The sequence below is a fragment of the Myotis myotis genome, unplaced genomic scaffold, assembly GCF_014108235.1.
Source record: "Myotis myotis isolate mMyoMyo1 unplaced genomic scaffold, mMyoMyo1.p scaffold_m19_p_7, whole genome shotgun sequence".
NCBI lineage: Eukaryota > Metazoa > Chordata > Mammalia > Chiroptera > Vespertilionidae > Myotis > Myotis myotis.
The window spans coordinates 38,545,261-38,567,789 of NW_023416379.1; the positions used below are offsets into that span (position 1 = coordinate 38,545,261).

Here is a 22,529-nt window from a genome sequence, read left to right on the forward strand (position 1 = left end):
CTTGTTAAACAAGAAATACATATTCTAGCTATGATAGATGTTTCTGTAAAACTAAAAATCATTTTCTTTTCCCAGCTACACAATGGAACTACTTTCCTCAGAACCCATTCTGGGGATGTATCAATTCTCCTTTAGATGGCAAGGAGACACTGGCTAATTATTTCCCCAGTACATGAAATGGGCACATTACCTGGAAGACAAAACATTGCCATACATGAGGTCTAAGGCTAATATTAAATAGAGACATAACTATATACTATACATAGGACTCAGAAACAGCTGACATTCATGAAAAAGATTTAAGGCCTAGAAAATTCAGATTATAAAACTTTAGAGAGGGAAAATTCCATTGCCAAAAACCTCTAAGATATTTCCTATGCCTGCCTTTTTGAGCACTGTGCTAATTATTCCCCTTCCTCCTACTATTTGCAAGAAGCAAATGCTTACTATCAGAGTCTAGCATTACATTATCTCACAATTACACTGAAAAATATTTTTACTATGGAATATAAACAGGCTAAATTGGAGAAAATATTCAACACCTGGTTATCTGTCACCCAGTTTTATCAAATCTTTATATTTTAACATATTTATTCCAACATTTCAGTAATTAAACATTAAGTAAAGTTGAAGTCCTACTTTGTGCCCTTCTTCCTCCAAGTTAACAATCCTGATTTTGAAGTTTATCATCCGTAGGCTATTCTATTCCAGAAATACATCCTAATTTATTTATCAATTTTGTGGTATCCATTAGTTATCCGCCCAAAATTGACTCTTGTTTGTCCATTATTGGTTTGTTCAACTTTTTTCCTATTATTTGGTAGGAATCCATTATATATTCTAGATAGTAATCTATAGGCAATTATTTTTATGCAAATATTTTCTCCCACTGTGGTCTGCCTTTTCACTTTTTCTCTGGTACTTTCTATTGACTAGAAGTTTTAAATTTTAGTATAGTCAAATATATCCACCTTTGCCTTTATAATTTAGTATTTCATATCTTGTATAAGAAATACCTCCTTGTCCTAAATTCATAAAGAACTTTACTCTGTATTTTCTTCAAGAAGTTTTACTTTAAATTAGTACATTAATTCTATAGAATTTATTTTTTGCTTAGAGAAGTAGGTATTTAATTTTATTTTACTTTCAATGTAGATAATCAATTGTGTCATCTCTGTTTATTGAATAGTCTATCTTCCACTAATTTTCAGTGCCAACTCATTTATTTATCAAGTTTCCATGTATGTTATGAGCTATTTTGTTCCATTTTTTCTGTTTGCCTCTATAATGGAACAGTGAACAAAATAGTTCTGCTGACTACAGCCTGGCATATATAAAAAGAAGTAATGGGAGGTAGGTTGGAAAGCTAGACTAAGTACAGTTCAAGTAGAACCTTAAATACTTAATGGTCTCCCACCAGCTTCCAATTCTAGCCAGGTAGCAATCATCCAGAATAGAGATCAAATTATGGCCTGTGGGCCAAAATCAGCCTGACACCTGTTTTTGTAAATAAATATTTATAGGAATACACTTACTTATGTATTGTCTGTGACTGCTTTGACAATGGCAGAACTGATAATTGCGACAGAGATCATATGGCTCCCAAAGCCTAAAAAGATTTCCTATGTGGTCCATTACACAAAATATTTGCTGAACCTTGACCCAGAGACCTAACTATAATCTCAGCATCGATTCCATGGTACTGATGCTTCTTTATGGCCTACATAATTCAGCTGCCATAACCAAAGTAGTCAGCCAGCTTTGGTTGATAATGACAGATAAAATTCCAGGAAACTGGAAATAATAATTTCTCATCAGGAAAAACTGAAAATTATTTTGTGGAGAGCAGGAGAAAAAGGAACGGAATTTGTCCTCCCCCTACCCCATTCCTAAACTATTAAAATAGGATTATACCCCTTTCTCTAAATTTAAGGAATGTACTTAATGAATTATTTATTGTTTGTTTCATAAAGTATTAATCATTTTTAAATTAATAATTTATTAAATTCATTTAAAGGGATTTATTCTCATCCATCTTGATGAAATAATTTCACCTTTTGGAACCATGAAAAAACTTAAGATGTAATTGACTACACTGGCTAATTATTCTGGATTCTGAAGCAGGCCCCTACACTCTGGTTCTCAAATTTCAGATTTTCTTTTTTTTTTTTTTTTTTTTAATATATTTTATTGATTTTTTACAGAGAGGAAGGGAGAGAGATAGAGAGTTAGAAACATCGATGAGAGAGAAACATCGATCAGCTGCCTCCTGCACATCTCCTACTGGGGATGTGCCCGCAACCCAGGTACATGCCCTTGACCGGAATCGAACCTGGGACCTTTCAGTCCGCAGGACGATGCTCTATCCACTGAGCCAAACCGGTTTCGGCCAGATTTTCTTTTTAAACATATTTTATTTTTGTTTGTTTGTTAAACCTCACCTGAGGATATTTTTTCCATTGATATTTAGAGAGAGTGCAAGGGAGGAGAAGAAACAGAGAGAGAGAGAAACATTGATGTGAAAGAAACACATCGATTGGTTGCCTCCCACACAGGCCCGACTAGGCCGGGCGAGGATGGAGCCTGCACCCAAGATGCGTGCCCTGGACAGGAATCGAACCCGGGACCCTTCAATCCGAGGAGCGATGCTTTATCCATGGAGCCAAACTCACTAGGGTTCAAATTTCAGATTTTAAGTGAGTGTTTGGCATATGTAGTTCTCCAAAAAAAAAAATCTTAGTTTGATCCCCAACCTTACTTCTTTACAGATAATACCATCACTGGGTTAGGATATATGCTTTTCCTTCAGCTTTCATAAAAATTTGAGACAAGAAACATTCATTTTAAAATATTTCTAGTCTTTAACAAAACTGTAGCTTACAATTGTCTAAAGGATAAAGCTCCAGAGATGAGGGAAGCTGTGCCTAAATCACATCACTCAGCTCCCTTTACCTAGCCCAGTGGTTCTCAACCTTCTGGCCCTTTACATGCAGTACCTCGTGTTGTGACCCAACCATAAAATTATTTTCGTTGCTACTTCATAACTGTAATGTTGCTACTGTTATGAATCGTCATGTAAATATCTGATATGCAGGATGGTCTTAGGCGACCCCTGTGAAAGGGTCATTCGACTGCCAAAGGGGTTGCAACCCACAGGTTGAGAACCGCTGACCTATAGGAAATGCCAGTTCTAAGAAGAGGAATGGAAGAGAGAACAGGCTCACTCTCTTGGCAGGAGGGATAAAGGGGAGAATGGAAGAAAAACCAGCAAACTGCCTAGAGGCCCTTCTGAAAAATCTTGGGTAACTAACTAAAGGGGTCCAGACCATTAGGCCTCCCGCATCTCCTGAGAGAGTGTCCACAGCCCATATTCCAGGATCCTACCCACGGCCTCCAGGTGCTAGAAGCCAGAACAAGTCAAGCACTATGACCTAAGATTAGCTGAATTGAAGACAGGACGGTTCTTTTCTACCTGCTAAATACACTGTTCTTGGGAGGTAAGGAAAGGTGCCCAAATAAAAAATGGTGAGATGTATGAGGAAACTGGAAATCATAATTTCTCATTGGGAAAAACTGAAAATTATTTTCTGGAGAGCAGGAGAAAAAGGAAAGGAATTTGTGTCCCCCGCCCCGCTCCCTGCCAATTCCCAGGTCTCTTGGGCTATGATGTCTCCCCCCAAAAGATAAAAAAAAAACAAAAAACTGGCAGTCTGTGTACCCCTGATTAATGGAAACAGATTTTCAGAGTAGCTTCACACTCCATTTAATTGTCTCCCTCCCTGACTCCAGAAATGCTTGATTTGGCTGTGTAAAAGTAATTCTAATTATAGTGATTTACATGAACTACTTACCATTTATGCCTAATTACCTCACAGCACAATAACAATTATGCATACATTAAACGTGTCAGATTAACCTGGTTGTAAGTCTTATTTGATAACAAAAGTAAAGTGTTCATACATGCTCATTCTTCATAGTTTGTTGCTAACATAACATGGTCATCTGCATGTAACTTTTTCAAATTTTTAGTAGAGAAAACCTTGCTATGTAGGTAGGTGAAAGCAGCCAAACAATATGCTACCAATTTTATCTCATTAATTAACGATTTTGGCATCTTGGGAAGGTGTACTTTATTTTAATATTATAGATTAGTCTTACAGAAAGTTTCTTAGGAGTACAATGAGGAAAAACATACAGTCCACTGAATGTTTAAATATCTGTATTAAAAACAAAGTCAAGCCCTGACCAGTTTGGCTCAGTGGATAGAGTGTCAACCTGCAGCCTGAAGGGTCCCAGGTTTGATTCTGGTCAAGGGCATGTACCTTGGTTGTGGGCACATCCCCAGTAGGGAGTGTGCAGGAAGCAGCTGAATCGATGTTTCTCTCTCATCGATGTTTCTAACTCTCTATCCCTCTCCTTCTCCCTTCCTCTCTGTAAAAAAAATCAATAAAAAATACTTTAAAAAGAAAAAAAGTCAAATGTTCATAAAACCATAAATTTTATTTACCAAAATTAAGAACACTATAAATAAAGTTCTTCTATCGCTGGAAAACCTAATAGTCCAATTTTCCTTCTCTGATAATCAGCATATCAGTGTGTTTTTTTTTTATAAGAAATAGGTTTGTGGCATCTTACAATCTTCAAAAACTAAAGCTTTATAGATGTCTTACTCAAATTCTGTTAGATGATTGGGTCATTTTCTTTCTTTCCTCTTCTTCTTTTTTTTATTTTTATTTATTTATTTATTTTTTTTGTTAATCCTCACCTGAGCATATTTTTCCATTGATTTTTAGAGAGAGTGGAAGGGAAGGAGAGAGACAGAGAAACATCAATGTGAGAGAGACACATCAATTGGTTGCCTCCCCCACACACCCTGACCCGGGTCAGGGATGGAGCCTGCAACCAAGGTATGTGCCCTTGACTGGAATTGAACCCAGGAACCTTCAGTTTGTGAGCTGACACTATCCACTGAGTAAACTGGCTAGGGCGCTGATTGGGTCTTTTACAATGTTAAAGATTTGGTAGGCTGAAGAAATTACAGGACAAATATTACCACAAAGAGATGTTTGAGCTAACAACTAAACATTTATTCACATATGCATTAGCATTTAACAAATATAAGCTTTCGTTAAACACATTGAAAGCTAGCTGACATGTCAAATCTCCTACTTACATAAGATTACAATTATACAATTAAACCAGGGTTATTTACTAGGTAGACCCATCATAGCCAATTCAGAAATCAATGGTGGGAGTGTGGGAGAACACCTCTAAGAAGAACCAAACAATAATTCTTTATTTTTTTTTACTTATGGGTTTTATTTTGCCAAACAAAAATTTTAAAGGGAACAAGTATTGTTGAATTGGCAACCAGGTAAGTTAATGATTTAAGGATACTTCTGATTGGATGGGAAGTTCACCAACCACAGGAAGATGAACCCCAGAGATGATACAGAAAGGGGAAGAGGAGAAAAGACTGTATTTTAAAAAGAAAGAGGACTAGAAAGGGAACAAGATATAAATTCATGAGACTAAATTCTCAGGTAACCAAAAAATCCCATTAAGTAAAACATCTTGTTTCCTGGCTATGACACATAACCAAGTTATTGTTTTATTTGCAAGACCACCTGTATTGCAATCTATAATTAGGAGGCAGTATATAAGAAATCTAAGTTTTCCAAACTTTTTAGTACCTTACTCACTTAAAACTTTGGATATATAGTTAAAGGAGAAAAGGTTGGCCATCAAAAGGGGTGATTCGTCATTATTTCCAATAACTATTGTGTTGGACTAGTCAATCATAGTGCTACTATACTTGTGGTCTACTTCTGAGGGAAACAGCCCTGCTCACAGGAGGTCAGGATGGAAACTTATGCAGAGAGCCCACCTTTACACTGACTAGTGGCCTCTGAAAAACCCGGTGTGAAAGCTCTACCCAAACACTGATGAAGTGATTGGTGATGAAGTGATCAGATTCTTACAGGGCAATTTAAACCACAGATTCACGAAGAGAATTTAGAAGCTGGTAAAACAAACAGAAGTGAAAATGGACATGGTGGGGAAAGGAACAAAAGAGGAAGTGGATTTCATGAGTAGGAGAGCAGTGGAGTAACTAGTACCTGCTACTACTGCCTGTCAACTCTTCAAAGCTTTCAGAGGCACTGGTTCTGAGGCTCAAGCTCCAGGAGGCCTGGCTGTGTAATGGAGATGCCCTTCATTTCTATATGCATATGCAGTGTTTCTAAATCTCCATTTCTTTCTGTAACCTAAGTGAATCTCTATTCCTTTTAACCAAAAGATATTAACACAATGATGGCCTTTTTCTTTACATAAAAATAAAACTATTTAATTATACTCTGAGTGCTTTTTAAAAAGTAAAATTACTTTCCATCATTTTTAATAAAGCACTACTAACACATATTATACAGGACCTTTCTCCTAAAGACCACATAATAAACAAATATTCATGTGTGGGAGCAGGGGATGGGCTATTTGGCCAATTTAAAGAAAACTAGTTCCTTTGATTAAACCACATTCTAACTCTTATTACTATTAATATCCTTCATAATTTGAAGATGACACCACTGAGGACATTGACTTCTATAATGGGATAAGAAATGGGAGTTTTCCTGTCATCTTAGAATTTCAGCAAAAGCTCCAAGCTGAGGATAAGGGGAGATAAGGTTTCCTACACTCTTAAGAGAGGCACTAGTCAGATCCATGCAGGAATTATTTAAAAGGTGGGGAGATCAGCTCTAAAACCAAAGTAGAACTGAAGAAAGTCATCAAAGTGAAAGCTCTTAGTTGGGTAAGAAATGCTGTGGCATTTCCCCCAGATAAACCTCATGCCAAGTGCAGGGGTCACCTAAGAGAAGCATCTAAGCCCTAACCAGTTTGGCTCAGTAGATAGAGCATCGACCTGCGGACTGAAGGGTCCCAGGTTCGATTCTGGTCAAGGGCATGTACCTTGGTTGTGGGCACATCCCCAGTTGGGGGTGTGCAGAAGGCAGTTGATCGATATTTCTCTCTCATCGATGTTTCTAACTGTCTATCCCTCTCCCTTCCTCTCTGTAAAAAAATCAATAAAATATATTTTTTAAAAAAAATGGCTCAGTGGAGAAGCATCTAAAAAAGTGAGGATTGAGTGTAAGCAGAATGCTTGCTTAGGTGAGGAAATCTATAGTCAGCTATCAAAGCAGGGTGTGGAAGAGTTCATGGAAGAACTTGACATGTCCCCAGGATCATGGGAGTACACAGGACTAAGACAGAAACTGATGTCTACTTCTTATCAGCAGAAGTCCAAGGGCAGGAGGCTGACTAAAGCTGCCCATGCAATGGTGTGAGGTATTCTGATACAGTCGTAAGAGGTCAAAGGGTGGAGCACTGGGGCAGTCCTGAGGAACCCACCGCTGTGCCCCTCAACAAAGGGCTAGCATGTCAATATCTATCACACCAAAGGCCCTTAACTGGTCACTTAAGACTGCTATTTCACTCTAATCTTCTATCCCTCTCATTCTGACCCTAGAGAAGCCAGGCAAGCAGAGAAAGGAGGAGGAGGGAAAGGAGAAGAACAAATCACTCCACCTTCACTGCTGATCCTCGGCTATGCCGCAGCAAGAGAAAGGGAAACATTTGAAGGGCACTGAAGTTTTTATTTTGACTGGATGGCACCAACTATCATGTAAACATGAAGCAATCTGAATCCCCCCAAGGTAAAGGAAAGCTATGGAACATCAAGAGGTCAGATATGGGGATCAACAGAGCTTATTTAAAGGAACTGGTGGGAAATTTTCAAGCTGTTTCAGATTGTACCCGACTGCATCTAATCCATTTTGTAGAATGCTTATACTTTTAACTGTTTAATCTTTAGCATCACACAAACCTCACCTTTGAAAAGATGCCTTCTGCCTCTATACTGTATCCTTTAAGGTCCTCGTGTAACTTCTGCAAACACTGTATGACTCTTCTTTGATGTGCATCCTCCTTTATCTCATGATTTTTTATCAGAAAGTCATAGTGGTCCAGAGGTCCATGGCAAAAAGCCAAAGCTTTCACATAAGTTTCTGTGGCCACAGATGGAGACATACTCTCGGGTATCTGAACTGTATAGGCTATAAAGAAAAAAATACATAAAATGTTAGACTTTCTTAAATGGAGATGTTTCATAGTGCTACTATACATGTTTCTTAATAGTCACATTAAAACTTTTAACCTGTTACAGATATATATTTGAGCAGTTATTGTAAATAGCATTCTGATAAAAACAATTTTACACAGTAAATACATTTAAAACCATCTCATCTTAATAGAACGACCCTGGCTGGTTTGGCTCAGTGGATAGAGCATCGGCATGCCGACTGAAGGGTCCCTGGTTCGATTCGTCAAGGGCACATGCCCAGGTTGCAGGCTCGATCCCTAGTCGGGACCGTGCAGGAGGCAGCCGATTGATGATGCTCTCTTATCATTGATTTTTCTATCTTTCTCTCCCTCTCTGTTCCTCTCTGAAATCAATAAAAATATTTTTAAATATTAAAAGGGAAGAAATCCAAACCCATAGCTATACCTGTAGCCCCTCTTCTACAAAACCTACCTGCTGTAGAGTCTCTGCTTTACCCCACTCCATTGAATGAGAGCGCTGGGTTCATCAGCTCTCCCCACAGCACGCTGTCCCTCTCTTTGAGTCAGGCCTACTTATGGTTCTTAAGCACCAAGGCAGAGACGTACAGGCTAGTCACAAAAGATTCTCTATTGCATTTTCACTCTCTATCCAAAACCACACAGCATCCAGACTTCACCACATGACTCCAGTCCTCTGTTTATGAGATTCCTTCCCTTTTCCATAACCTTTAGGTAGAACACAAAGATTTGGAACACAATAGTGTCCATTTCTAAGCAGGGTGGTGTTCTGATCTCTCCTTTAGCCTTCCTGAGAGAGAAATGATTGGCCATGGTAAGGTCCAATCATAACTGCATCCCTTATCTGGGTAGGTGCAATGAGTAGGTAACTATTTTTTAGAAGCATCAATAAACAGCAGTCAATGGACACATTTTTTAGAAAAAGATTTTGCACAAGTACATTGCCAGTGTTTCTCTTATTTGATTAAATATCATGTTTCCTTTGTTTCAATATAAAGATTACTTACTTTAGAAAAATTAACAGTGACAATGTTATTTCCATCTTTTTCCCAAGAGAGAAAAAAAAATCTAAATAAGTCATGAATGTCTTCTAATAGCTGTTCTTTCTGAATAGAAGTTTTGGTTAAGTACAAGGCTACCCTGTTAAATATTCCATGTCCTGGCCTCTCTTGCAGCCAGGGTGGCCAGGGGACTAGTTGGAGATAAAACTGTCTTTGTTTACAGATGACATAATCATCTATGTAGAAAACCCAAAAGAAGCATGAGTGGGGGGCGAAGGGGTAGGGGTTGGGGGTTAACTGGGGGGGGGGGGGGGGGGATGAGGACACACTTGTAATACCTTAACCACTAAGGAAATTAAAGATAAAAAAAAAAAAAAGAATCAACAAAATAAATCTTGGAGCCCTGGCCAGGTGGCTCAGTTGGTTGAAGCGTCATCTCGTACAGCAAAGGTTGTGGATTCTATCCCAGTCAGGGCACATAACTAGGTTGCAGGTTTTATCTCTGGTTGGGGCAGGTATGGGAAGCAACTGATTGGTATTTCTCTCTGTATCTCTCCCTCTTCCCCTCTCTCTCTAAAATCAATTTTTTAAAAATATCCTTGGGTGAGGATTAAAAAATAAATAACTCCTGGAATTAATAAGCAATTGTAGTAAGGTTGTAGGGTACAAGGTTAATATATAAAAGTGGAATTTAGGCGTCGCCGGGAGCTTCGCCGCCAGCCGCTCCTCGCCTCTCTCTTCTCTCCGGGCCGGAACCGGAGCCCAGGGGACCGAGCGGAAAGCCAGGACCATGTTCCGCCGCAAGCTGACAGCCCTCGACTACCACAACCCCACCGGCTTCAACTGCAAAGATGAAACAGAATTTAGAAACTTTATTGTTTGGCTTGAAGACCAGAAAATCAGACACTACAAGATTGAAGACAGAGGTAATTTAAGAAACATCCACAGCAGTGACTGGCCCAAGTTCTTTGAAACGTATCTCACAGATGTTAGCTGTCCTTTCAAGATTCAAGATCGACAAGAAGCAATTGACTGGCTTCTTGGTTTAGCCGTTAGACTTGAATATAGAGATAACGCTGAAAAATATAAGGACTCAGTATCTGATAATACAAAAAATGATGACAATGCAGCTAAAAATGCAGAGCCATTGATCAATTTGGATGTTAATAATCCTGACTTTAAGGCTGGTGTAATGGCTTTGGCTAACCTTCTCCAGATTCAACGTCATGATGATTCCCTGGTAATGCTTAAGGCAATTCGCATTTTGGTCCAGGAACGCCTGACACAGGATGCAGTTGCTAAAGCAAATCAAGCGAAAGAGGGGTTGCCTGTTGCTTTAGACAAGCATATCCTTGGTTTTCACACAGGAGATGCAGTTCTTAATGAAACTGCTCAAATTCTGCGATTGCTACATATAGAAGAGCTCAGAGAGCTACAGACAAAAATTAATGAAGCCATAGTAGCTGTTCAGGCAATTATTGCTGATCCAAAGACAGACCACAGACTGGGGAAAGTGGGAAGATGAACCTGTTAGGATCTCAGCCTCTCACCTACTTAGTACAGTTGGGAACCATGCACACCGTGGTATGTGTTTCAAAATCAAACATCACATATTCAAGGGAAGAGTCCCAGAAAATTGACTATGTTTTAGAGATTTATCATCATTGCTTTTTCTTTAATAAAATTTGGGAAAGTAGGGGAAAAAAGTGGAATTTAAAAAAAAACAAATTTAAAAAACATTGAAAAAGAAAAATAAAAGTGGAATTTAAAATTAAAAACACAAAAAAAGATAAAATTAAAAATACAATACCATTTACATTACCAGCCCCCCAAAATAAAACACTTGGGTATAAATCTAACAATATATGTACAAGATCTATCATGAGGAAAATCAGAGTTTTATAGTTCGGTTCATCAGAGTTTTGTAGTGAACCAAATCAAAGAACTTAAAAATGGAGAAATATTCCATGTTCATAAATAGGATGACTCAATTCTGTCAAGATGTCAGCTCTTTCCAATTTGATCTACACATTAAATGCAATCCCAGTCAAAATCCAAGCAAGTTATTTTGTAGATACTGGCAAAATAATTCTAAAGTTTAAATGAAGAAACAAAAGACCCAGAATAACCAACACAATATTGAAAGAGAAGAACAAAATTGGAGGACTGACACCACCCAACTTCAAGTTATGATAATCAAAAGAATAGACAAATAGATCAATGGAATAGGATACTGAGCCCAGAAACAGACCCACATAAATACAGACAACTGATCTTTGACAATGGAGCAAAGGCAATACAATAGAGCAAAGATAACCTTTTCAACAAATGGTGCTGGAACAACAAGGAAAAACAAAAAACAAAAAAATGAATTTAGACACAGACCTTTCACCCATTACAAAATTTAACTCGAAATGAATCATAGACCTAAATGTAAATCATTAAACATATAACTCCTAGAAGATACCCTAGGAGAAACATAGGAGGCATAAGAGAAACCTAGATGACTTTGGTATATATGATAACTTTTTAGATACAACACCAAACGCACAATCCATGAAAAAAAAAAAAATTGATAAGCTGAACTTCATTAAAATTAAAACCTTGGCCCTAGCTGGTTTGGCTCAGTAGGGCACATGACTGGGTTGCGGGCTCAATCCCCAGGGGGTGTGCAGGAGGCAGCCATTCAATGATTCTCTCTTATCATTGACGTTTCTATCTCTCTCTCCTCCTTTCCTTTCCTCTCTGAAATCAATAAAAATATTTTTTTAAAAAAAAAAATTAAGACCTTGTGTTGCAAAAGACAATGCCAGGGCCTCATTAAAGGACAAGCCACAGACTGGGAGAAAATATTTGCAAAAGATCCATCTGATAAAAGGACTGTTATCCAAAATATACAAAAAAAAACTGTTAAAACTCACAACAAGCCTGGCTGGCATGGCTCAGTGATTGAGCATTGACCTATGAACCAGGAGGTCATGGTTCAATTCCTGGTCAGGGCACATGTCCAGGTTGTAGGCTCAATCCCCAGTGTGGGATGTTCAGGAGGCAGCCAATCAATGATTCTCTCTCATCATTGATGTTCCTATCTCTCTCTCCCTCTCCCTTCCTCTCTCTTTCTCTAAAAATCAATAAAAAAATTTAAAAACTCACAAGAAAACAATCTGATTTTTAAAAATAGATCAAAGACATTGACGTACAATTTATGATGGATAGGACTATAGAGATACAATCCTAAAAAGCACAGCTACCAATAAATAAAAGTGGCCCAATGCCTTTAATAGACACCTCACCAAAGAAGACATACGGATGGCAAAGAAACATATGAAAAATTCTCCAAGTCATATGTCATTAGGGAAATGCAAATTAAGATAATAAGATACCACTATACAGCTATTTGAATGGCCAAAACACTGGCAAATGCTGGCCAGAATGTGGAACAACAGGAGCTCTCTTTCATTCCTGGTGGGAATGCAAAATGGTATAGCCACTTTGGAAGACAGTTTGGTGGTTTCTAACAAAACTAAACATAGTCTTTTTTTTTTTTTTAAGGGAGTTGGCATCTTTTTTTTTATTATTGATTTTTTACAGAAAGGAAGGGAGAAAGATAGAGTTAGAAACATCAATGAGAGAGAAACATTGATCAGTTGCCTCCTGCACACCCCCTACTGGGGATCAAGTCCGCAACCCAGGCACATGCCAACCCTTGACTGGTATCGAACCCGGGACCCTGCAGTCTGCAGGCCAACACTCTATCCACTGAGCCAAACTAGATAGGACAATAATAAAGTCTTTAAAAGAGAGAGAAAGAGAGACTCAGTCAGGCAAGACAATCAAGGCTGAGAGATTGGCCAGCGTAGGCCTGGATAGCAGCTGTATAAATTGAAACACAAAAGACTTCTCAAAAGCTGCACTAAATTAAATCTGTTACTACATCAGTGTACACAAATTATGTGATGCTGCTGCCATATTATTTTGATTTGTATTAATTTGTCTTATTGTATTCCAAATGGACAGTGGGAAAATGCCATTTTGAAGATCCACACATTAATCTACACACATAAATGGAAGATTTTAAAGGCCTCAAAAGTCTGTACTGTTCAAATTCTTCAATTTTGTTCTTTATTCACTATTTTCTCCTAAACTCAATTTTAGGAAGATCCCACTATAACCCAGAGCCAACTTGCTTTAAGATTTAGTCAATATCATGATATCCTAGAATCTGAATAATCTATTATAATAACTTCCTAGATAGTATTTTAACAATTGCTTATATTTTTCCCCTGGGGAGGAAAAATGAGTTTCCCCAAGGCTTTTAATATATTTGTGATTATTTCAATTTCCCAATTTTTTTAAGTGAACATAACCACAAGATTTCACTGTCTTCATAATAAAAATGGATCAACTGGCCCTTTCTCTTATCTCCTCCCAGTTTAAAATGCTTGTGTCTTTTTTTTTTTCAGGGAGGAAGGGAGAGGGAGAGATAGAAACATCAATGATTAGAGAGAATCATTGATCCACTGCCCCCTGCATGCCCTCTACTGGGGATCGAGCCGGGGTCTGTGCCCTTGACCGGAATCAAACCCGGGATTCTTCAGTCCACAAGCCGACACTCTATCCCTGAGCCAAAGCACATAGGGCCAAAATGCTTGCATGTCTAATGGCCAGCACTCCTTAGGTCTGCAGTTGGGCTCAATGCATTCAAGCTTCAGCACAACTGATCTCCTTTGCAGTTTTAGCCCTTTTCCAGAAAATCGGCAGTTTGCTCACCATAGTCACTGTTTCCTGTCATAGTCCCTTTCCCTGGGCATACAGATTCCTTGCCCTTGTTCTGTGTCACTTTGGGGGTTTAGTGCTTCTTCTTATAGGAGACCAGTGGGTTTTAGGAACATGGGTTTGCTTGTAGGGTCACTATTAGCAGGGAATGAAGCGATACCCACCAACTTTAAAAAAAAAAAATTATTGATTGATTTTATAGAGAGAGGAAGGAAGAAAGAGAAACATCATTTGTTGTCCCACTTACTTATGCATTCACTGGTTGCTTCTTGTATGTGCCCTGACCAGGGATTGAACTGCAACCTTGGCGTATTGGGATAATGCTCTAAGGCCGTGGTTGGCAAATTGCGGCTCGCGAGCCACATGCAGCTCTTTGGCCCCTTGCGTGTGGCTCTTCCTAAGCCTTAGGAGTACCCTAATTAAGTTAATAACAATGTACCTACCTATATAGTTTAAGTTTAAAAAATTTGGCTCTCAAAAGAAATTTCAGTCGTTGTACTGTTGATATTTGGCTCTGTTGACTAATGAGTTTGCCAACCACTGCCCTAGGGCCTCTGACCAACAGCCCTAGGGACATCTCCAGGGAGCTTAATAGAAAAACAGAATCTCAGGCCCCACCCCATGGATCTTAATCAAAATTTGCATTTTTAACAAAATACCTAGGTATTTCAGATGCACATTAAAATATGAGGAAAAGACTGTCTGTGAAAGTGACGTTTAAGTTGACACCTGAATGCAAAAAGAAGTCAGCTCTGAAGATCTGAGAGAAGAACATTCCAGGCAGAGGCAAGAGCTCTGGCAAAAACCCCAAAGTGAAAATGAAACAATTCACATTTCTAAGGAAGAAAAACAAGGCTTACGTGGCTGATTTAAATGAACAAGGTGGAGTCTGTCACCAAATGAAGCTGGAAAGGAGTCAAGACCTGATCATATAGGGTCTTGTAAGCCATGGTAAACACTGTTTTTAAAGTAGAATTAGCCGAAACCGGTTTGGCTCAGTGGATAGAGCGTCGGCCTGCTGACTGAAGGGTCCCAGGTTCGATTCCGGTCAAGGGCATGTACCTTGGTTGCGGGCACATCCCCAGTGCGGGGTGTGCAGGAGGCAGCTGATCGATGTTTCTGACTCTCTATCCCTCTCCCTTCCTCTCTGTAAAAAATCAATAAAATATATGTTTAAAAAAAAATTGCTAATCTTTACTAACTACTACTAGTAAGTGCCAGGTACTTTTCTAAGTATTTTACATACATTAACTCACTTGATCTTCACAACCACCCTATGAAATAGGTACTTCCAGTATCCCTACTTTAAAGCTTAAGAAACTAAGAAACAGAGGGGCTAAGTAACCAGTCCATGTCCCCATAGCCAGGTAGTAGCAGAGCCAGCATTTGTACCCACAGGTACAGCAGAAAGGTAGAATGTTACAGTGGAAGGAAGGTGGGCTCTGGAGTCACATACACCCTCTATATCCATCTCCTGACTCCACCATTTGACTCTCAATCACAGTAATGTCGTTCTCCATGGTGACTGGCACATAATCACCATCCTACCAATGATGCCCAAGGGAAAGTCAGCTTCTGCCCAAGTTTCCTCACGTGCTCTTCAGAAGGAGAGCAGGACAGGAACTCATTCTTTCCTGCATTTGTACTTCTGCGTGTCAAACAGGGATACCTGGACTATTACAAGCATCTTAGAATATTTCTGGGTATACAACTGCTTAGAAATGAATAATGCAAAAAGATAGAATGAGAGGAAATGTTGTTACCACATGGAGGACAATCATACTCTTGATACAAGTTGTGATGGTCAATTTAATGTGTCAACTTGACTGGGCCATGGGGTGCCCAGACATTTAGTCAAATATTATTCTGAGGGTGTCTGTGAGGGTGTCCCCGGATGAGATTAACATTTGAATAGGTAGACTGCATAAAGCAGATTACTCTCTCTCTAATATGGGTGTTTCTCCAATCAGTTGAAGGCCTGAATAGAACAAATGGCTGACCCTCCCGTGAGTAAGGGGGAACTCCTCCTGACTGCCTTTAAGCTGGGACATCAACTTTCTCCTGCCTTTGGATTCAACCGAAACATCTGTTCCTCCTGGATCGGTAGTTCTTAGGACTAGAACTACCCCATCAGCTCCCCTGGTTCACCACCGACTCTCCTGGGTCTCTAAGTCTCCAGTTCTCTGACTGCAGATTTTGGGACTTGTCAGCCTTCATAATTGTGGGAGCCAATTCCTGTAACAAATCTTTTCTAAATATATTGGTTCTGTTTCTCTGGAGAACCATAACATGTATTTCATAAAGCTTAATTGTACTGACACTGTTTCCATAGAGCCAGAGGGATAATAACACATGGTGATATGTGGCCTTCGTGTTCTTAGGTGATTTAACTGGAATGGATTTCTAATTCTACACATTAAGCAAAATGGTGGAACAGACTGTTTCAACAGAAAGCACTTCTCTTTAAGAAATGTTATTTTAAAGGTTTGACTCATCCTTAAGGTTTTTTAATACTGGAGGTTAAAACTTTTTTTTTTTTTTTTTTTTGGACGTTAACACTTTTTGAGAACCCATCATCAACTTCTTACTCAAAATCAGTAAAGATGTGGCTTACAGTGCAGAAACTTTACAACTTGTCAGTAAGTAGGACTCAACTCAAAAACATTCTGTAATCATTTCTCAGCTCAAAAATATCCTATGATTAGCCCTAGCCGAGTAGCTCAGTTGGTTAGAGCATCATCCCAATACACCAAGGTTTCAGGTTTGATCCCAGGTCCGGGCACATATAAGAATCAAATGATGAATGCATAAATAAGTGAAACAATAAATATCTCTCTCTTCCTCTCTCTCTAAAACCAAATAAATTAAAAAAGCCTATGATTAAAGAAAAGAATTAAAGATATGTCAAGATGACACATGATCATACAAATTTAAAGAGTTTCCAAGGTAAAGAAAACTACCTTTTTGCATTATTTATTCCTAAGCAGTTGTATACCCAGAAATACTCAATATAATTTGTGACGAGTCTATTTCAAGGCATTGTGTGTGTTTAGTCCAATAGAATAAATAAGGAAGTTACATAAAATCAACAAACTATACAAGGTATTTATGTAAACCAGAAAAGCTATGTGTTTTATGTCCATTTTCACCACTTAAAGTTTTCTTTACAAAACTGGGATCATTTGAAAATTCATGAGTGACAGAATTCTGAAAGGTAAAGAGAAAGAAAACTAATAAATGCCTACTATGTATCCAGCACACAAGTAGTACTTTCTATATTTTTATTTTCATCTGGCATCTTTATTTTATTTTAATTTATCTTTATTATTGAAAGCACTTTCTATATATTATCTTCTCAACTATTTGAGTTCCTCTGAAAACAGTATCCATAAATAATCTTACTAAATATATTTTACCTTAGTGACTTACCTGAATAATATGAATCAAATTTCAACAGCTTTCTTTGAAATGTCATGAAGAAAGCGGCAATTTTTATTTTCTAAAAACCTCTAGATGTTTGGAATAGCCAAAGAAAAGGTAGTTACATCCAGGAGAACAAAAACCATTCCTGGTTGTCTACAGAGGCCCTTTGCACAGTCTTTGGAAAATCAAAACTGCATTTTCTAGAATTCAAAGCACTGAAATCAAACTGAGCCTTTGCCATTGTTAATATAGGTGAGGCATGACCCAGTTAAAATGGTTTTAGTAATTCTATAGAGTTGAGTCCATTCCATTTCTATTTACCAATTGTAACCCACCCTCTACCATTTCAGTATTATTTCAATTACTCCTAGCATAGCCCTATATTTATATAACATTTCTTTAAAGTTTTCAAAGGACTTTCTCATATGCTAATCTAATTGAGCCTCATAAATGACATGTAAGAAAGGTAGTTAGGATAACTATTCCCCTTCTACAGATGAGAAAATGGAAATACCAAATTAAATTATTGATCCAGTACTGTAAAATGAAACCAATATCACAATCTAGTCTTTTCAGGTCACATTTTATTATTCATCTACTAGAGGCCCGGTGCACAAAAATTTGCATACTGGGGGTGGGGGGAGAGTCCCTCAGGCTGGCCTGTGCCCTCTTGCAGTCTGGGACCCCTCGAGGGATAACCACCTGCTGGCTTAGGCCCACTCCCTGGGGGGATTGGGCCTAAGCTGGCAGACATCCCTCTGGCAGCCCAGCAGCCCTCGGGGGATGCCCACTTGCCAGCCGGGAGCAGGCCTAAGCTGCAGTCAGACAACCTTAGCGCTGCTGAGGAGGCAGGAGAGGCTCCCACCACCACTGCTGTACTGGCAGCCATCAGCCTGGCTTGTGGCTGAGCAGAGCTCCCCCTGTGGGAGTGCACTAACCACCAAGGGGCAGCTCCTGCATTGAGTGTCTGCCCCCTGGTGGTCAGTGTGTGTCATAGTGACCAGTCATTCCCAGTTGTTCTGCTGTTAGGGTCAATTTGCATATTACCTTTTTATTATATAGGATAGAGACCTGGTACATGGGTGGGGGCTGGCTGGTTTGCCCTGAAGGGTGTCCCAAATTAGGGTGGGGGTCCCGCTGGGGCCAGCCTGGGTGAGGGACTGAGGGCCATTTTCAGACTGGCCACACCCCCTTCAGGGTGGGGGTCCCCGCTGGAGTGCCTGGCCAGCCTGGGTGAGGGGATGAGGGCCGTTTTCAGGCTGGCCACAACCCCTTCAGGGAGGGGGGTCCCCACTGGGGTACCTGGCCAGCCTGGGTGAGGGGATGAGGGCTGTTTTCAGGCTGGCCACACCCCCTTCAGCGAGGGGGTGTCCCCGCTGGGGTGCCTGGCCAGCCTGGATAAGTGGCTAATGGCTGTTTTCAGGCTGGCCAAGCCCCCCAGCAGGGACCCTCACCCCATGAGGGTGTGGCCATCCTGGGTGAAAGGCTGATGGCTATTTGCAGGCTGGCCATGGCCCCCAGCCACCCAAGCTTCCAGTGGAGGCTGACTGGAAGCAGGTATCTGGGATTGATTTAGTTTCTATAATTGAAACTTTGTTGCCTTCAGCGGAGGCCAGAGCTGGCTGCGGCAGGCGGGAATCTTGGCTACCTCCATCGCCCGGGCAACCAAGCCTCCTGCTTGCTCCAGCTCCGTGGCTGCCGGACGCCATCTTGGTTGGGTTAATTTGCATATAGTCGCTCTGATTGGCTGGTGGATGTGGTTTGGGGCATAGCAAAGGTATGGTCAATTTGCATGTTTCTCTTTTATTAGATTAGATATCCCATATGTTTACCAGTTCTAAAATAAAACTGATCCAAATTCTTCAAAGGAACAGTTATGGAATAAAAGGAGTTTCACATCTTCACAAAAAGAAATAAGATTGTTGCCAAAAAGAACACGCTCAGTTAAATGAAATCAAAACTATATAAGAAACCGAGATTTCCAGTTTAAAATGTTTACCCAACTGCTGTGAGAAAAATGCACAATCAGGAAAAGCACATTTAATATTTCTAAAGGGCTGGATTAAAATTTCAGCTGTAAACTTCATTACTATAATTAGATTTTAATGCATATTTATTAAACATCCTTTCAAATGCTGTGTTCACAATTCCTCATGAGTTACTTGTACATGTGTAGATTTTAACAAACTGTAAACAGTGGCCACTGACCAGAAATGTCCCCCTACAATAACAGAAGGCCATGCTAAGGTCATAAGCAGCCTATGTATGCTCTCTTATGTCTAATCATATGCCGGAAGCCGGTCCATCCTTGCTGCTTGACATAGTCGCTGCAGGGAAGAAACATCTGCACAGCATATGTTTCAAGGGACCTGGCGTATACAGCATACTGTTCTTAATATGTTTGCTCCCCTTCTTAGCGCTATGTGTTCTAACCAGGGCCATCTCCCCGAGAAAGGCTGTTTCCCCAGGTGGGGATTTTTCCCTGGAGTTAGGGATTAACAGGACTAAGGAAGGGAATAAATCAGTAAAAACCCCTTAACCAAGTGCCAGGCGGGTAGTTAATCACCTTAACTACGAACAATCACACTTAAGCTACATAATCTTTACTTAGGATAATCTCCTTCAGTTACTTCCTTGTAGCTTAACAGAACAGTAGAGGAGTGACCTTGGAATGGAGATAACAAACTAGCCCTAAACTTTGGAATAGAATGGATAGGATTAAAATCAACAGAACTAGATGGAGATGATATTTGGCAAAGGTCAGTTAAGAAACTATGGACATGAAACAAGGAACTGTAGAAGGTCAAGGGAGGACCCAAAACATACCATGATGTGATTATAGAGGCACGTTTATAGGATCAAATAAAAATAAAAAATAAAAAAAGACCTATGTTTGATTCAGTGATGAAAAAACAAAGTGCAGAATAGAAGAAAATCAAATTTTCATAAAACTCTTTTTTTTAATGTATATATTTTTGTATTTATTTCAGAGAATAAGAGAAAGAGAGAAAGAGATAGAAACATCAATGATGAGAGAGAATCATTGATTGGCTGCCTCCTACACATCCCCCGCTGCAGATGGAGCCTGCAACCCCTACCAGGAATCAAAACGGGACCTCCTTGTTCATAGGTCAATGCTCAACCACTAAGCCACACCAGCCAGGGCCATAAACTCTTTCTTTAGAAAAACAACATAAGCCAGCATCAAGGAATGCATCACGAGATGATGTGCCTTATTTATAAAAGGCTGATTTCGGAGCTTTTAAAAGACTGCTTTTTTTTTTTCTTTCTAGCTCTTTATTGGCTAATTGTATTCCTTTTTTCTTTTTTTAAATTTTGTTTTATTGCTTAAAGTATTACAAAGAATATTATATATGTCTCCTTTTTTTCCCCCCTTTGACATTCCCCCAGCCTCCCCTACCCCCCAATGTCTTATGTCCATTGGTTATGCTTATATGCATGCATACAAGTCCTTCGGTTGATCTCTTACCCCCTCTCCCGCCCCCCCAACCCTCCCCAGCCTTCCCGCTGTAGTTTGACAGTCTGTTCCATGCTGCTCTGCCTCTGTATCTATTTTTGTTCATCAGTTTATAGTGGTCTTTATTATCCATAAATGAGTGAGATCATGTGGTATTTTTCTTTCATTGACTGGCTTATTTCCATCCATGTTGTTGCAAATGGTAAGAATTCCTTCTTTTTTACAGCAGCATAGTATTCCATTGTGTAGATGTACCACAGTTTTCTAATCCATTCATCTGCTGATGGGCACTTCGGCTAAAAGACTGCTTTTGTGTTACAAAGGAAAATTATGAAAATTAAAACTAAATGCTTGCTGGGTTTTTTTTTTCCCTTTAGGAGCTAGTTAATCTTAAAAGTGACAATATGTATAATTTCACAAAAGAAAAAAAATTGTACTTTAAATTTCATGATAACAAATCAGTAAAACGCTGCCCTACATATCTGAATAAAGCTATTCTGAAATAATTACAGGCATACTGAGTAACTCCTTAACATTCATCCTGTCCATACACTATTTAATAATAAGATCTACAGGGTCTATTTTCCTTCAAAAGATAAAGAAAAGTAACATCTATGTTAAGTTCATTTATTTTAAATTTTATACCTTCACACATATATAAATGAGAATTTTAAAATGGAGTCTTATAGGAATTACATTTAAGATATAAATTGCATCATGAAACTATGAAGGAACTAAAAATTGTTGAGAACTACTGCACCTAGCCAAAAAATATGGATAGATAATATATTGAAAAAGTAACTTCTGGGATAAGCTGGATGGAGAGAAGAAATAAGAAGGGACAATCAGGACACTGAAAGAGGTTATAAAAAAAGATCCTGGAGATTAAAGTATCAGATACCTCCAGTGTAGAAAAGGGACCTCAATAGAGGACATTAGGCCAGAAAGACAAAACACAGCAGGAACAGACACATTCAAAAGGCTCTGAAGAGAGAAACTGGAACAAATCTTAGTCACAGGCCAGAGAAAATATGAGTGACCTAGGAAAAAAAGTGTTAGATATGTTCAAACTGAGGCTAGATGACCTTTCATCAGAGAATTTATAGCGCATCTTACTTCACTGGGAGCAAAGGCTGAACTACCAGTTTCTAGACCCTTGACATCCATTATTTCTGTGGGACTGTTTGTGAAAAGACAAATCCAAAATAGTTATATTCCATTTATATTCATCATTTACTTAAAGAGAATGAAGCTCTTGAGGTATGAAGCAATGATAATCTATAGTATATCAATAATCCATTTCTGGACTTTTAAAGTTCCTTTCTATCACTTCTACTCTTAGACACAGCCTATTTCATCTGCCCCACCTCCACCCCAGAACTACATCTAGGGCACTAGCTATGCTTATAAAGGTTGTGCTATGCTTTTAAAAAAATTAATTGAAGGAAACTGTTATCATGAAGTGAGTCTCATGAAGTTAGGCATGAACACTCTTTTATAATCTATATATATAAAAGCCTAAGTGATGCTATGATGCACACTGACAACCAGGGACAGACACTCAATTCAGGAGCTGCCCCCTGGTGGTAAGTGCGGTCCAACAGCCAACCTCCTGGCCAACCTCCCACAGTCTCCCCTCCCCCCACCCCCAGCCGGCCGGCACTAATCACCCCTATCAACTCTCATCACTGGCCAGGCCAAGGGACCCCACCCGT

The 22,529-nt window shown here is 39.3% G+C and overlaps 2 protein-coding genes across 3 annotated transcripts in view; one reads left to right on the forward strand and one right to left on the reverse strand.

Annotated features, from left to right (window-relative positions):
• The window catches only part of AFG1L (AFG1 like ATPase), a 176,402-nt gene that overhangs the window by 149,120 nt on the left and 4,753 nt on the right, over positions 1 to 22,529 (reverse strand). For both annotated transcript variants that reach the window (XM_036317555.1, XM_036317554.1), the window contains exon 2: positions 7,888 to 8,111. In XM_036317555.1, the coding sequence (XP_036173448.1) occupies positions 7,888 to 8,111 (224 nt within the window). The remainder of the gene's footprint in view (positions 1 to 7,887; positions 8,112 to 22,529) is intronic.
• Positions 9,909 to 10,684, forward strand: LOC118660312 (RNA transcription, translation and transport factor protein-like). Its single transcript, XM_036317556.1, has one exon. The coding sequence runs from the start codon at positions 9,928 to 9,930 to the stop codon at positions 10,660 to 10,662; it is 735 nt and encodes a 244-aa protein (XP_036173449.1). The 5' UTR covers positions 9,909 to 9,927; the 3' UTR covers positions 10,663 to 10,684.